The 17,201-nt window shown below is 37.4% G+C and overlaps 1 protein-coding gene across 1 annotated transcript in view; it reads right to left on the minus strand.

Annotated features, from left to right (window-relative positions):
- The window catches only part of LOC131496465 (ankyrin repeat domain-containing protein 26-like), a 97,763-nt gene that overhangs the window by 57,615 nt on the left and 22,947 nt on the right, over positions 1 to 17,201 (minus strand). Inside the window, exons 6-8 of the mRNA XM_058702024.1 lie at positions 11,608 to 11,778; positions 9,476 to 9,509; positions 8,763 to 8,898 (exon numbers count right to left, since the gene is read on the minus strand). Of these exons, the coding sequence (XP_058558007.1) occupies positions 8,763 to 8,898; positions 9,476 to 9,509; positions 11,608 to 11,778 (341 nt within the window). The remainder of the gene's footprint in view (positions 1 to 8,762; positions 8,899 to 9,475; positions 9,510 to 11,607; positions 11,779 to 17,201) is intronic.

The following is a 17,201-nucleotide window of genomic DNA, read 5'->3' on the forward strand; positions in this document are numbered from 1 at the left end:
GGCAGATGGTTTACTTGAACAAATTATAGGTGAGAACTTCCCTAATCTGGAGAAGGAAGCAGACATCCAAATCCAGAAGGCACAGACAACTCCCTTCAGATTCAACAAGAATAGGTCTTCTCCACAGCATATCATAGTGAAACTGGCAAGTTACAAAGAGAAAAGAGAATTCTGAAAGCAGCAAGGGACAAACGGGCCTTAACCTACAAGGGTAGACACTTATGGGTAGTAGCAGACCTGCCCGCTGAAACTTGGCAGGCCAGGAGGTGACGGTAGGAAAAAAGTCCAAGTGCTGAATAGGAAAATATGCAGCTAAGAATCCTTTCTCCAGCAAGGATGTCATTCAGAATAGAAGGAGAGATAGGCTTTCCCAGAAAACCAAAAACTACAAGAGCTCATGACCACTAAACCAGCCCTGCAGGAGATCAGAGACTCTGTGAGTGGAATGTTGTCAAGGCTACAAAGGACCAGAAACATCACCACAAGCATGAAAACTCCAGACAACACAATGTCATGAAATCCATATCTTTAAATAATCACTCTGAATGTGAAGGGACTAGATGCCCTTATCAAAACACATAGGGTATCTGAATGGATTAAAAAACAAACAAAATCCATCTATATGCTGTCTACAAGAGACTTATTTGACACAGGAGGACACCATTAGATTGAAGGTTAGGGGATACAGTACCATGTATTATGCTACTGGAAGTCAAAAGAAAGCTGGGGTAGCCATACTTAGATCAGACAAATGAGATTTTAAACCAAAGACTCTAACAAGAGATGGCGAAGGGGATTATATCATAATTTAGGGATCTATCCATCAAGAAGAGCTAACAATTGTAAATGTTGGTGCTCCCAACTTGAGAGCCCCCAAATACATACATTGATTAATCACAAACCGAAGCAATCTTATTGATAATCATATGGAGATTGTAGGTGACTTAAATACTCCCTAACAACAATGGACAGATCACCTAGGCACAAAATCGGTAAAGAAACAAAGGCCCTGAATGATACGCTGGACCAGATGGATTTGACAGATCTATTCAGAACTTTTCATCCAACAGTAGCAGAATACACATTCTTCTCAAGTGCACGTGGAACCTTCTCCAAAACAGATCACACAGTGGGTCACAAAACAGCCCTCCATAAATATAAAAGAACTGAGATCATACCATGCGTATTTTCAGATCACAACACTATGAAACTTGAAATCAAACAAAAGAAAAAGTTTGGGAAGCCTCTAAATGCATGGAGGTTGAAGAACATCCTACTGGAGAAAGAATGGGTCAACCAGACGATGAAAGGCAAAATTAAAAAATATATATACGGGCAAATGAAAATGAAAACATGACAGTCCAACCCCTTCGGGATGCAGCAAAGGCAGCCCTAAAAGGAAAACACATCGCCATCCAGGCCTTTCTCAAGAAATAAGAACAACCCGAAATACAAAATCGAACCTCACACCTAAAGAAAGTAGAAGAAGAACAGCAAAGAAACCTTACAGCCATTAGAAGAAATAATAAAGATTAGAGCATATATAAACACTATAGAATCCAAAAGAAAAACCTGAAAAAAAAAAATAGTAGAACAGATCAATGAATCTAAGAGCTGTTTTTTTTAAAGAATAAATAAACTTGATAACCCCCTAGCCAGCTTTCTCAAAAAGAAAAGAGAATCCGAATAGATAAAATCACGAATGAAAAAGGAGAGGTCACAATCAACACCACAGAAATACAACTATTAGAGAATACTACGAAAATGTATATGCCAACAAACTGGACAACCTGGAAGAAATGGACACAAACCTAGACAACCACACATTACCCAAACTTAAATGGGAAGAAATAGAAAATTTGAACAGACCCATAACCAGCAAAGAAATTCAATCAGTTATCAAAAATCTCCCAACAAATATGAGTCCTGGACCAGAAGTCTTCCCAGGGGAATTCTACCAGACATTTAAAGCAGAGTTAATACCGATTCTTTTCCAGCTGTTGAACAAAGAAATGGAAGAAAAGCTTCCGGACTCTTTCTATGAAGCTAGCATTGCCTTGATTCCCAACACAGATAGAGACCCCACTAAAAAGGAGAATGACAGGCCAATATTCCTGATGAACATGGATGCCAAAATTCTTAACAAGATACTAGCAAATCCAATTCGACAGTATATGAAAGAATTCTTCACCATGATCAAGTGGGATTCATTCCTGGGCTACAGGGCTGGTTCAATATTCGCAAATCAATCAAAATGATACATCACCTTAATAGGAGAAAGGATACGATCATTCATATGATCCTGTCAATAAATACAGAAAAACATTTGACTGAATACAGCATCCTTTGTTAATAAGAAACCCTCAAGAAAGTTGGGATACAAGGAACATACCTTAACATCATAAAAGCCATATATGAGAAGCCTGCTGTGAATATCCTCAATGGGGAGAAACAGAGAACTTCCCCCCTACCCTGCCCGCCGAAGATAAGGAACACAAAAGGGATGTCCACTCTCACCAGTGTTGTTGAACATACTGTTGGAAGGCCTAGCCTCAGCAATCATACAACAAAATGAAATAAAACACATCCAAATTGGCAAAGAAGAAGTTAAACTTTCACTTTTCGTAGATGGCATGATACTCTACATGGAATACCTAAAAGACTCCACCAAAAAGCTGCTCCAACTGATACATGAATTCAGAAAAGTCACAGGATACAAAATCAACACACAGAAATTGATTGCACTTCTATATACCAATAATGAAGCCACAGAAAGAGAAATCAAGAAACTGAGCTCATTTACAATTACACCAAGAACCATAAGATACCTAGGAATCAACCTAACCAAAGCTATAAGAGATTTGTATCCTGAAAACTATAGAAAACATATCAAAGAAATTAAAGAAGACACAAAGAAATGGAAAAACATTCTATGCTCATGGACTGGAAGAAGAAATATTGTAAATATGTCGATAACGACCCAAAGCAATCTACACATTCAGTGCAATCCCAATCAACGTTGCACCAGCATTCTTCTCAGAGCTAGAACAAACAATCTTACAATTTGTATGGAACCACAAAAGATCCCAGATAGCCAAAGTAATGTTGAAAAAGAAAACCAAAGCTGGAGGCATCACAATCCCAGACGTTAGCCTCTACTACAAAGCTGCGATCATCAAGGGAGTATACTATCGGCACAAAAAGAGACGCAAAGGCGAATGGCATAGAATAGAGAATCCAGAAATGGACCCACAAATGTATGGCCAACTAAACCTTGGCAAAGCAGAAAAGAGTATCCAATGGAAAAAAGATAGGCTCTTTAAGGTTAGAGTGGGAGAGAGCCAAAGCATAAGAGACTGTTAAAAACTGAGAACAAACGGAGGGTTGATGGGGGGTGGGAGGGAGGGCAGGGTGGGTAATGGGTATTGAGGAGGGCACCTTTTGGGATGAGCACTGGGTGTTGTATGGAAACCAATTTGACAGTAAATTTCATATATTAAAAAATAAAATTAAAAAAGAAAACTAAAAAAAAAATGCTTAATATATTACCAATGTCTGATTTTTAACCTTTACTTTCATGTTTTGATTCAGCTGCTCCAAGTGCATATTTGACTCTTCAATAAACAAAGGTATCCTCCTTTAAATTAAAAAAAAAAAAAAAAGATAGGCTCTTTAGCAAATGGTGCTGGGAGTGCTGGACAGCAACATGCGGAAGAATGAAACAGGACCAGTTTCTTACACCGTGCATAAACTCAAAATGGATGAAAGACCTCAATGTGAGAGAGGAAACCATCAAAACCCTAGAGGAGAACACAGGCCACAACCTCTTTGACCTTGGCTACAGCAACTTCTTCTCAACACATCTCTGAAGGCAAGGGACATAAAAGCAAAACTGGACTCTTGGGACCTCATCAAGGTAGAAAGCTTCTGCACTTCAAAGGAAACAATCCACAAAATTAAAAGGCACCAACGGAATGGGAGAAGATATCTGCACATGACATATCAGGTAAAGGATTAGTACCCATACTCTAGAAAGAATTGGCCAAACTCAACACCGAAAAACAAATAATCCAGGGAAGAAATGGGCAGAAGACATGAATAGACACTTTTCCAAAGAAGACATCCAGATGTCCAACAGGCACATGAAAGGATGTTCAACGTCGCTCATCATCAGGGAAATACAAATCAAAACCACATTGAGATACCACCTCACACCGGTCAGGGTAGATAAAATTAACAACTGAGGAAACAACAGACATTGGTGAGGATGTGCAGAAATGGGAATTCTCTTGCACTGTCGGTGGGAATGCATGGTTGGTGCCGCTGCTCCAGAAAACAGTGCGGAGGTTCCTCAAAAAATTAAAAATAGAATTACCTTACAACCCTGCAATTGCACTACTAGGCATATATCCGAGGGATACAGGAGTGCTGATTCATAGGGGCAAATGTGCCCCAACGTTTATACTATCAACAATCACCAAATTATGGAAAGAACCCAAATGTCCATCAACTGATGAATGGGTAAAGAAGATGTGGTTTATATATACAATGGATATTACTTGGCAATGAGAAAGAATGAAATCGTGCCATTTGCAACAACATGGATGGAACTGGAGGGTACTATGTGAAGTGAAATAAGTCAGTCAGAGAAAAACAGATATCATATGTTTTCACTCATATGTGGATTTTGAGAAACTTAACAGAAGAACATGGGGGAATAGAAGGGGGAAAATAGTTTCAAACAGAGAGGGAGGCAAACCATAAGAAACTCTTAAATACAGAGAACAAACTGAAGGTTCATGGAGGGGTGGGGGAAAGGGGAGAGTAGGTGATGGGCATTGAGGAGGGCACTTGTTGGGATGAGCACTGGGTGTGGTATGTAAGTAATGAATCATGGGAATATACTCCCAAAGCCAAGAGCACGATGTATACACTGTACATTAGCTAACTTGACAATAAATTATATTTCATTAATTAATTAATTAATTAAACTACAGCAATGTGTGTGTGTGGGGGGGGTAATCTAACAATACACTAAGGGATAATTTGTTGTTACCAAATGGGGTTTATCCCAGAAATGCAGAGTTGGTTTAAGATTCAAAAACCGTATCTATCTCCGTAGATAAAATATGTTCCTTGTCAAAATTCAACATCCATTCCAGATAAAAACTTTCGGCAATCCTGGAATACAAGGGAACTTCAATATGATTTAAAACAAAACAAAACAAAACAAGTCTTGATAACTCTACAGCTAACGTTATATATAATGGTGAAAAACTGAATGCATTTCCTATAAGATCAGGAAGAAGACAGGAATGACATTCACTGAATGACTTCTTTTGTTCAGCACTATACTAGCAGTTCTAGCCAATGCAATCAAACAAGATAAAGCAACAAAGGACATCCAGATAGAAAATGAAGTGAAACTGTCTCTATTAGCAATCACATGGTCACAAAATAGAAGTTGGCAAACTCCAGCCTATGGGCCACGTTACTTGTTTCGGTAAATTAAATTTTATCAAAATACAGCCATGTCCATTAATTTATGCAGTATCTATTGGCTGCTCTTATAGTACAATGGAAAAGCTGATTAGTTGTGACAGAGAATGTATTGGCTACAAGTCTACAGTATTTATCATTGCTAGTAAAATAGTTAAAAATCAATTTTTATGACCTTTGCTTATGTAGAAAATCTGACAGCATTAAGAAAAATGCTACTAGAATTAATAAATGAATTAATCATGGCACATGCATGACTCAGTCAGTTTAGTGTCTGTCTCTTGATTTCAGCTCAGTCTATGATCCCAGAGTCATGGGATGGAGCCTGATGTCAGGCTCGCACTGAGCATGGAGACTACTTAAGATTCTCTCTCTCTCGCTCTCTCTCTCTCTCTCTCCCCCCCTCTCTCTCTCTGTCTCTTTCTCACTCTCTCTCGATCTCTCTCTCTCTCTCTGCCCCTCTCCCCTGCTCATGTACTCTCTCTAATATTAAATATATCTATACATATAAATTGATCAAGGTTGGAGGATACAGAATCATTACACAAAAATCAACTATATTTCTATATATTAGCTATAAAGAATCAAAAATTAAAATTTTGGGGTATCTGGGTGGCTCAGTTGGTTAAGCACTGGGCTCAGGCTCAGGTCATGATCTCACCGTTGGTGAGTTCAAGCCCCACGTCGGGCTCTGTACTGAGAGCTTGGAGCCTGAAGCCAACTTCAGATTCTGTCTACCTCTCTCTCCGCCCCTCCCCAACTCATGCTCTGTCTCTCTCTCAAGAGTAAACATTAAAAAAAATTAAATGTAAGATATATTATTTACAACTGCACTGAAAATAAAAAGCAATCACAGTTAATATCATAAAAGAAGGAAAGACCTATACATTAAACACTACAAAATATTACTGAGAAAATTTTAAAAGGCCTATATCAAGGGAGAGATATATAATCTGTTCAGGGGTTAAAAGATTCAATATTGTCAAGAAGTCAATTCTCCCCAAATAAATCTGTAGATTCAACATAATCTAAACTTAAATTCCAGAAGACCACCAGAGTTGGTTTTTGTTTGTTTGTTTGTTTGTTTGTTTGTTTGAAGAAACAGACAAACTGAATCTAAAATTCACGTGGAAATGCAAAGGATCCAGAGTAGCGGAAGAACCCTGAAAAGAACAGAGCAGGACAACAAACACTACCTGATTTCAAAAATCCTTATAAACTGGCAGTGATTAAAACAGCATATTGGTACAAAGATGGACAAAGAGATCAATGAGACAGAATAGGGCACATACTTAAACCCTCACATATGTGGCCAACTGATTATGACAAAGGAACAATGGCATAAAGTGGAGAAAACACAGCCTTTTCAATAAATGGTGCTGGAACAACTAGCTATCCATATGCAAAAGAATTAACTTGTGTCCATACTCTGTATCTCAAATAAAAAAGAATATAAAATGGGTCATAGATCTAAATGTAAGACCTAAAACTATAAAACTTCTAAAAGAAAGCATGAGATAAAAGCTTTGTGACCTTGTGCTATGCAAATATTTCTTAGATATGAAAACCAAAAGCAACAATCATACAAGAACAAATGAATGTGTAAACTGGACTTCACCAAAAAGAAAAACTGCTCTTCAAAAACACTGTTGAGAGAAGGAAAAGTCACAGAGTGGGAGAAGAAAAACCTTGCAAAGAAAAGAGAGGTGAGAAAGGAACTGTACCTAACTCTTTCCACCATCTTTCTGTGCCACCATCATGAGGCAAGTGAATGTCGTGGCAGATGCTTCCCAAAGCATAACAATACTGAAAAGAGAAGCAAACTCCAGGTTCTTACTAGGCCATGCTCCAAAGACATTGTCCATTTTCTAACTGTGATGATGAAGCATGGTTACACTGGTGAATTTAAAATCATTGATGATCACAGAGTTGGGGAAATTGTTGTGAAACTCACAGGCAGGTTAAGCAAGCATGGAGTGACTGGCCCCAGAATTGATGGACAATGCAAAGATCCAGAAAAATGGCAGAATAATCTGCTCAGTTTGGTTTCATTATACTGACCACCTCAGCTACAGTCATGGACCATGAAGAAGCAAGATGAAAACACACAGAAGGGGAAATCCTGGGATTCTTTTTCTAGGGATGTAATACATATGTGCAAATAAAATGCCTCAGTGGAAACAACAACAACAACAACAACAACAACAACCACAAAAAAAAAAGAAAACAAAATAAGAAGGAACTGTGTCTAGATTATACAAAGAATTCTGAAAACTCAACAACTAAGAACACAAACAAACAAATTTTTAAAACAACCAAAGGTTTGGACAATTCAAAGAAGATACACAGATGGCAAACAAGCACATGAAAATATGCTCACCATCATCCGTTATTAGGGAAATGTATATTGAAACCATAGTGAGATATATACTAAATATCCATCCGAATGGCTAGGATTTAAAAACCTGACAATACTAAGTGTCCATGAATATGTATGTAGGAATTGGTGCTGACACAGACTGCTGGAGGGAATGGAAAACCATACTACTCCTTTAGAAAACAATTTGGCAGCTTCATAATAAGGGAATATAAAGGGACATGAGATTTTTAAGGGTGATGAATATGTTAACTGTCTGGATTATGGTTATCGTTTCATACGTGTAAACATATGCCAAAACTATCAAATGACACACTTCATATATGTGCAGTTTACCTAACTAAAGCTGTTGGAAACAAAAAGCTCTTTCAGAGGAAGAACGTCTAAAACACTGGATAAGACACAGACGGAAAGAAGGATGTAAAACCATACAAGATGAAGCCAGAGGACTGTGGCCTTTAACCTAATAGCAATGAGAAGTAACAGCTATGCTTTAAGCAAGGGGGTACCATGATGAAAGACACATTTTTTAAAACATATACTAATTATGGTTGCAGTGTAGACCAAGGTCCTGGGAGGTAGAACGGCAGGGAAAACAGTCCTGAGGTTATTTCATTCATCTAGGAGAAAAATAATGACCTGACCTGGGTGAAGGCACAGAAGAGAAGCAGAGTTAACAAACACATTAGATGTGCCATTCCCACTAAGAAAGGTACAGTAGAAATGATGGCTCTTTGGCTGAGAGGATACAATAGTGCTCCTTTTATTTTAATATAAAACATATTTCTGAGATGAGCAGCTCTATAATACAGCAGTGCTCTATGGTGCAGTAGTAGGCAAGGTGTGCACATATTACTACAGCAATATACGTAAAAAGGCTTCCTACCTTTACAATCCATGCCAAGTTGTTCAATCAGCAACATGAAATTCTTAGAGTAAGGCAACTCACAATGCTCTGAAGCTGTTTCAGATGACTGAATGAAGTCGACAAGGTCATCCATAGAGGTAATTTGCTTTTTGACCTACCAATGAATAATACCATTTCAAAATGTCCCCCACATATTTATAAAATATACTAGGTGTAGAGAAGTGATAAATAGCCATCTTTTTATAAAAGCAAAAACAGGGGCACCTGAGTGGCTCAGTCGGTTGAGCATCCGACTCCATTTTGGCTCAGGTCATGACCTCAGGGCTCCTGAGTTTGACTCCCACGTTGACCTCCACAATGACAGCATGGAGCCTGCTGGGGATTCTCTCTCCCCCTCTCTCTCAGCCCCCCCCCCCACTTGTGCGTGCTCTCTCTCAAAATACATTTTAAAAATAAGTGAATGAACATTTAAAAGCGAAACCATAGAGACTTTTTAAAAGAACGGATTTTTATCAAAAAGACACTGTTATCCATAGCTAGTATTTCTAAGTAACTTTTTCACAGCAAATGTCTCTACAACAAAGGAAGATTTTCTATTTTTTCACATCTTTCATAAAGTAATTTTTTGCCACTGAACAATATTCCTAACAAATATGTATCAAAATGATATAATAAAATAAAAATAAAATAAATAATAAATACAATAAAATTACATTGTCTCTTTTGCTTACCTTGTTCTTTTTCTTAGAAATTTTCTTTGCAGGTCTGAAAAAACCCAACAATTCTTTTCAGGCAAATATTAAATACTTAAAATACAAAGCGTATCTAAACCTATTGTTTCTGATATAAAATCTCTGCATTTGAATCTAATTTTCTACAAAGGGGATTAAACAACAGAGTAACATTAAACAACATAGAAAACATTCTACTGCTAATATTAACAAAGGATTAGGTGTATCCAGTTCTCGTATATGTGCTGCTGAAGCAAGCACAACAAAGTACTAACGTTAGGTAATAACTAACAAAAGCAAAGGAAAATCCTAATGCTACTTGCGTTATTTGATAGGAATGATACCATTGTTTGTGTTGTTGTCGTCATTTTACTAAAAATAAGCTTTTACTGGCACTAAAACCTACTTGGAAAGTGCAAGTTAACTCCCTATATGAAAGAACCCCTTTTTAACAATCATGATACTAACGTGTTGAAGACTCACTATGCAGCTACTCTCTAGGCATTACTATGAGCCCTTTACATGTCTTCAAGGTATTTGAAGCCCCACAACAATCCTATGAAGTAGGTTATTATATTAGGTATTTTACACAGGAAGAAAATGAGGCACAGAAAGTCGAAGTGACTTGCCCAAGAAGCCCTCGTCGCTGGCCAAGAACAGACCCTGAATTCAAACCCAGGAATGTGCCTTCAAACATGTGTTTTATACTATGTGGTTAAAGTAATACTCCAGTGTTTCTAACTAATATGACAGCAAATGAATCTATATTATGATTCGATTTCTCGCCATAGTGATACATAACAATTTCTGAATCTTACACATTTTTTAAGAGACTTTATACTTGGCAAGATGGGAAATCTACTTTCAATAAACTAAAGATTTGCTTCTTCTAGAGAAGTTCCTCAACAGGCATTCATTCATTCATTCATTCATTCATTCCACTGTTTATTCCCACATTCAACACATACTTATTGAGCATACAATCTGTGTCAATGGCACTGTTGGTACAGGAAGCATGGTTTTGGTAATTTAGAGCTCTCTAGTCCAAAAGGAATAATCTGTTATGGATTACTAGTTTCTTTTCCAATTGTAAATGAACAAAATCTTCCCCTTTCCCCAGAACCTAAATAATATTAACTTAATAGAACCAGATACTTTAAAGTCCCTAACAAAATCATAGCTATTTGTGATATTATCAAAGGCACTGCATATCTAAAAGCATCAAGGAAGGATTAGTTTTATTCAGAGTGGCCTCAGTGTTTGCATACATTTATGATAAGGGTGTGTGTGTGTGTGTGTATACAAATATATACATATAGAACTTATACACATATACTTATATATACATATATAAGAAATTATACATCTAATTTGTATATTATGCATATACATATACATATGTATATTATACATATAATATACATATAATAAATATACATATACATACATATAAGAAATTATATAGCCATATATATATAAATATATATATAAATATATATATGTAAATATATATATATATATATATATATATATATATATATACACTTGCATACATACATATATATTTTTAAATCTGCATATTCAATTGTATGAGAATACCCCATTGTGGAACCAATTCAGAATAAACCAACTTCTTGCACAAAATCACATGAATAAGAGTACTAAAGACAATTACTATAATCTTTAAAAGATAATGTAATACAATCAACGAACTTCCTAATGTTTGGAAATGCAAACAATATTAAATTAACTAACCATGTCTATCTCTATTGATCATTTCCAACAGAATACATACTCTAAAAGCTCCCATCTTAAAATAAAAAGAGAAAGAAAATGCCTTTGCAATTCACATTCTTTTTCAGTTATCATCCATTTCTCTATTACCTTTCCCAATTAAAATGCTCTAAGGAGTTGTTTACACTTACTCATCTTCCATGCTTCCATGGTGACTACTGAAACTGCTCCTTGACAAAGTCACTTACCCTCATCACAACTTTTCAAGCAGTGTGTTTGATATGTTGAGTATTTCTTGCTTTAGCTTGGACCTACCTGCACTACAGCATTTTATTTCCACAAAAGGTAATCACTGCTAAAATTCCTTCACAGGCACATAAAGAATTTATAGATTTTACCTGCTTTCATGCTGATCCTTTTCACTGAAATGGCTGCCATCATTCTTTTGTAGTGGACCACCAGGTAGAGAATCTGCCTTCTGCAACACTGGTGTGATCACAGATCCTTTTGATGTCCCTTTTTCATTTTCACCTTTCTTTAACTTCTTCACATGTAAACCAGGTTCCCTCCTTAAAAAAAAAAACAAAGCCATTAAAAAGCCATAAAAAAGCCAATGTTTTCTAATAATTTTACTGATAAAGAATAAAAAGACCATTTTCATCAAGTTCTGAATTTTACCCATCTGACTTAATTTGATTAATTCAGAGAACAGTGCTGAAGTACCAACCGTACAAAAGGAAATACTCATCTGTTGCTTCAAACACAGGTAAATATACAATTAGAATACAATGTGATTTGTAAGAATTGACATGTGAAAAGCTGTAAGTGAGGACGAGAAAGGCTTTACTGAAGAGGGAAAATAAACAGCAGAGGTCAGCAGGGAAAGAAACGGGAGAAAACCATTTTCTTAGAGATTAGAATGTGAGCACAAAGATTACACAGATGGCATCCAGGTGCCTTGAAAGGAAAAAGTATAAGCTTATAGGAACTTGGAAAAAAAACCATAAAATACATGGAAGCAAGTAGTAAGAGATCAGTCAGGAAAGAAATTCTGAAGAACTTGAAGGTTACACTAAAAAGTTAGAGTTCATTTCCTAAAGGCAGTGACTCTGAGACATGGGAGTAATAACTAGATGTGTGCTCTATTTTGGGCTTTGCTTTTAAATATAAGAATGCTTAATTTCAACAAAGTTTTAAAGTAGCAGGAGGTCCATATAACATGAAAGAAGAAATCAGGGAAATATCTTAGGGGAAAAACTACTTTTAAAATACCCATATGTCAGAGCGATATCAGTATCATAGCTGAACAAGATGTACGTTGTTGCGTCTCCCCACCTACAACAAACTGGCATCTCATCCACCCACGGGCAAAACTGCCTTTGCAGGAGCTGTGGGGATCTAGCACTATATTCCAAGGGACCGAGGACAAGTCTTGCCTACCCGTGCATCAGGTAACAGGCAGACATACTACAGTCTAATCTGTGGACCTAGCAATAGCCCATAAAGCGCCTCCAGCCCCTCCCTCTCAGCCACATCGGTGAGCCCCTCCCTAGAAAACACTCTCTAAGATAATCACCCGTGGATGAGAGAGCCTTTTTGGAAAACCAGGTGTCCTACAGAGAATTTCCAGCATCCCACTGGAGCAAAAAAATCAGGTTTGGACACACTGAAGAGGTAGTCATTAAAGATTGGAGGAGGTGACTGCTACTTCAAATGCAAAGACAGCAATGCAAAACTGCAAAGAATATAAAATATCAAGGAAATATTATACCATCAAAGGATCACAATAATATTCCAGTAATCAATCGGAAACACAGGGAGACCTGTAATTTAATCAAAAGAGAATTCAAAAATAGCAGTTTTAAGGAAACTCAGTGAGTTACAAGAAAAACACAAAAAGCCAATTCAATAAAATCAGAAAAACACTCTATGAATAAAATGAGAAGCTTAACAAAGAGCTGGAAATAGTAAAAGCTAACTAAACAAAAATCCTGGAGCTGAAGAGTATAATGAAGGAGATGAAAAAAGCAAGAGTGATCACTGACAGGAAATGGGTCAAGCAAAAAAAAAAATGTGAATTGAAAGACAGGAACTCTCAGATTATCCAGTCAGCAGAGAACAAAGTCAAAAGAATGAAAAAGAGTGAGGAAAGACTCTGTGACTACAAGTGAACCCTCATAAGGCTATTAGCAGTTTCTCAGCAGAAACCTTACATTCCAGGAGGCAGTGGGATTACATATTCAAAGTGCTAAGAGAAAAAAGACTACCAATCAAGAATACTTTACTCAGCAAAATTATCCTTCAGAATCAAATCGAATAAATACATTTGATACACCGCATTAACAGAATAAAAAAAAGTCATATCATCATCCCAGCATGGGAGGAAAAAGCATTTGACCAAATTCAACATCTTTTCAGGATAAAAACTCTCAACAAAGTGGGTACTGGATTATCACACCTGGACATAATGAAGCCCAATATGATAAGCCCATAGCCAACATCATATGCAGTGGTAAAAAACGGAAAGCTTTTACTCTAAGTTCAAGAACAAGGCAAAGTTGCCCACTTGACCACTCCTATTCAACAGGATAGAGGAAGTCCTAGCCAAAGCAGTCAGGCAAGAAAAGGAAATAAAAGGCATCCAAATCAGAAAAGAAGAAATAAAACTGTCTTTTTTTGCAGATGACATATTCTTATATATAGAAAATCCTGAAGATACCACCAAAAAGCTGTTCCAAGGATGAAGGATACAAAATCAACATTAAGATGCAGGGGTGCCTAGGTGGCTCAGTCAGTTAAGCTTCTGACTTCGGCTAAGTTCATGATCTCGTGGTTTGTGGTTCAAGCGCCTTATTGGGCTCTGTGCTGACAGTTCTGAGCCTGGAGCCTGCTTTGGATTCTCTCTCTGTCTCTGTCTCTCTCTCTCTACCCCTCCCCTGTTAACACTCTGTCTCTTTAGCCTCTACTACAAAGCTGTGATCATCAAGACAGTATGGTATTGGCACAAAAACAGACACACAGACCAATGGAATAGAATAGAAACCCCAGAGGTGAACCCACAAATGTATGGCCAACTACTCATTGACAAAGCAGGAAAGAGTATCCCATGGGAAAAAAAGACAGTCTCTTTCTTCTGGGAGAACTGGACAGCAACATGCAGAAGAATGAAACTAGATGACTTTTCTTACACCATACACACAAATAAACTCAAAATGGATGAAGGACCTGAATGTGAGACAGGAAACCATCAAAACCCTAGAGGAGAAAGCAGGAAAAAAAACCTCTTTGACCTCCGCTGCAGCAATTTCCTACTTGGCACATCTCCAAAGGCAAGGGAATGGAAAGCAAAAATGAACTATTGGGACCTCGTCAAGATAAAAAGCTTCTGCACTGCAAAGGAATCAATCAACAAAACCGAAAGGCAACGGACAGAATAGAGAAGATATTTGCAAATGACATATCGGATAAAGGAAGGGCTAATATCCAGAACCTGTAAAGAGCTCACCAAACTCCACACCCACAAAACAAATAATCCAGGGAAGAAATGGGCAGAAGACATGAATAGATACTTTTCCAAAGAAGACATCCAGATGGACAACAGATACATGGGAAGATGCTCAACGTCACTCCTCATCAGGGAAATACAAATCAAAACCACACTGAGATACCACCTCACACTGGTCAGAGTGGCTAAAATGAAAAAAATCAGGAGACTACAGATGCTGGCGAGGATGTGGAGAAACAGGGACCCTCTTGCACTGTTGGTGGGAATGCAAACTCTGGAAAACAGCGTGGAGCTTCCTCAACTAAGTAAAAATAGAACAACCCTATGACCCAGCAATAGCACTGCTGGGAATTTACCCAAGGGATACTGGAGTGCTGATGCATAGGGGCACATGTACCCCAATGTATACAGTAGCACTTTCAACAATCGCCAAATTATGGAAAGAGCCTAAAAGTCCATCACCCGACGAATAGAGAAAGAAGATGTGGTTTATACATACAGTGGAATGATACTTGGCAATGAGAAAGAGTGAAATCTGGCCATTTGCAACAACGTGGATGGAACTGGAGGGTATTATGCAAAGTGAAATAAGTCAGGCATAGAAAGACAGATACCATATGATTTCACTCACATGTGGATCCTGAGAAACTTGACAGGAGACCATGCGTGGGGGGGTCGGGGGAAAAAGTTACAGAGAGGGAGGGAGGCAAACAATAAGAGACTCGTAAACACTGAGAATAAACTAAGGGTTGATAGGAGGTGGGGGAGAGGGGAAAGTGGGTGATGGGCATTGAGAAGTCACCTGTTGGGATGAGCACTGGGTGTTGTATGGAAACCAATTTGACAATAGATTATATGTAGTAAAAAAAAATGACAAAATCAGCATCAAGAGATCAGTTGCATTTCTAAACAATAACAATGAAATAGCTGAAAAAGAAATATAAGGAAAAAATCCCCTTCCCCAAAGCATCAAAAAGAGCATAATACTTTGGAATGAATTTAATCAAGGACTTTCTGAAAGATAGGTACAGTAAAAACTACAAGACATTGGTAAAAGAAACAGCAGAGACACAAACAAATGGGAAGATACCCTGTTGTTTATGGATTCGAAAAATTAGTATCATTAAATATCCACATTACCTGAAACCACCTACAGAGTCAATGCAATCCTTGTCAAAATTCCAATGACGTTTTTCACAGAAATAGGAAAAGCATTCCTCAAATGTGCAAGGAACAAGAAAGACCCCAAATAGCCAAAACAATCCTAAGAAAGAAGAACAAATCTGGAAGCATCACACTTGCTGGTGTCAAACTATTACAAAGTTATGGTAATAAAAACCGTATGAAGTTGCACACACACACACACAAAACAAAACACAAAGATGAATGAAACAGAATCAAGAACCCAGAAATAAACCCATGCATAAAGTCAACTAAAAACCCGTGCATAAAGTCTCTTTGTTAAGAGACCCAAGAATACTCAAAAGAGAAAAGGTAATCTCTTCAATACATGATGGTGAGAAAACTGGATATTAACATGCAAAAGAATAAAACTGTGCCTCTACCTTACACCACTCACAAAAGTCAACCCAAACGCAAATAAAGACTTCTATATAAAGTCTTAAATCATAAAACTCGTAGAAGAAAACACAGGATAAAGGCTCCTTGACATAGATCTTACCAGTGATTTAGGATAGGACATCCAAAGTACAAGCAATGAAAGCAAAACCAACCAATGCAATCAACAATGTTTCTGCACAGCAAAAGAAACAAGCAACATGACGGAAAGGCAACCTATGGAAAGGATGGAAACATTCGCAAGCTACAAATACGAAAAACGTCAATATCTAAAAATGTGTAAGGAATTCGTACAATTCAACAGCTAAAAATAAATATAATTAAAAACTGGGCAAGGCACCTTAAAAGACGTCTCTCCTCAAAACATATTCAAATGGCCAAGGGTACACAAGAAAGTGCTCGATATCACTATTCATCAGGAAAATGCAAATCAAAACTGCAGTATATAGATATCACTTTGACCTATTAAAATGGCTATTGTCAAAAAGACAAGAGATATCGTTGGCAAGGATGTACAGGAAAGGAATTCCTTGTACTCCTGTAGGACTGTAAATTGGGACAGCCACTATGTAAAACAGTATGGTGGCTCCTCAACAAACTAAAAATAGAACCTCCATATGAGCCAATAATCCCATTTCTGGGTATATATCTTAAAGACATGACATCCTTACCTTGGAGAAATATCTGCAGCCCTATGTTTATTGCAGCATTATTTACAATAGTCAAGAAACAACCTAAGCATCCATCAGTGGATCCATCGATTAAAAAATATGGTATACATTTACAATGGAATATTTTCAGCCACAAACAAGAAGGAAATCCTGCCATTTGTGGCAGCATGAGTGAAACTTGAGGGCTTTATGCTTAGTGAAAATAAGTCAGACACAGGAAGTCAAACACTGTATGATC

The sequence above is a fragment of the Neofelis nebulosa genome, chromosome 15 (genome assembly GCF_028018385.1).
Source record: "Neofelis nebulosa isolate mNeoNeb1 chromosome 15, mNeoNeb1.pri, whole genome shotgun sequence".
Classification (NCBI taxonomy): domain Eukaryota; kingdom Metazoa; phylum Chordata; class Mammalia; order Carnivora; family Felidae; genus Neofelis; species Neofelis nebulosa.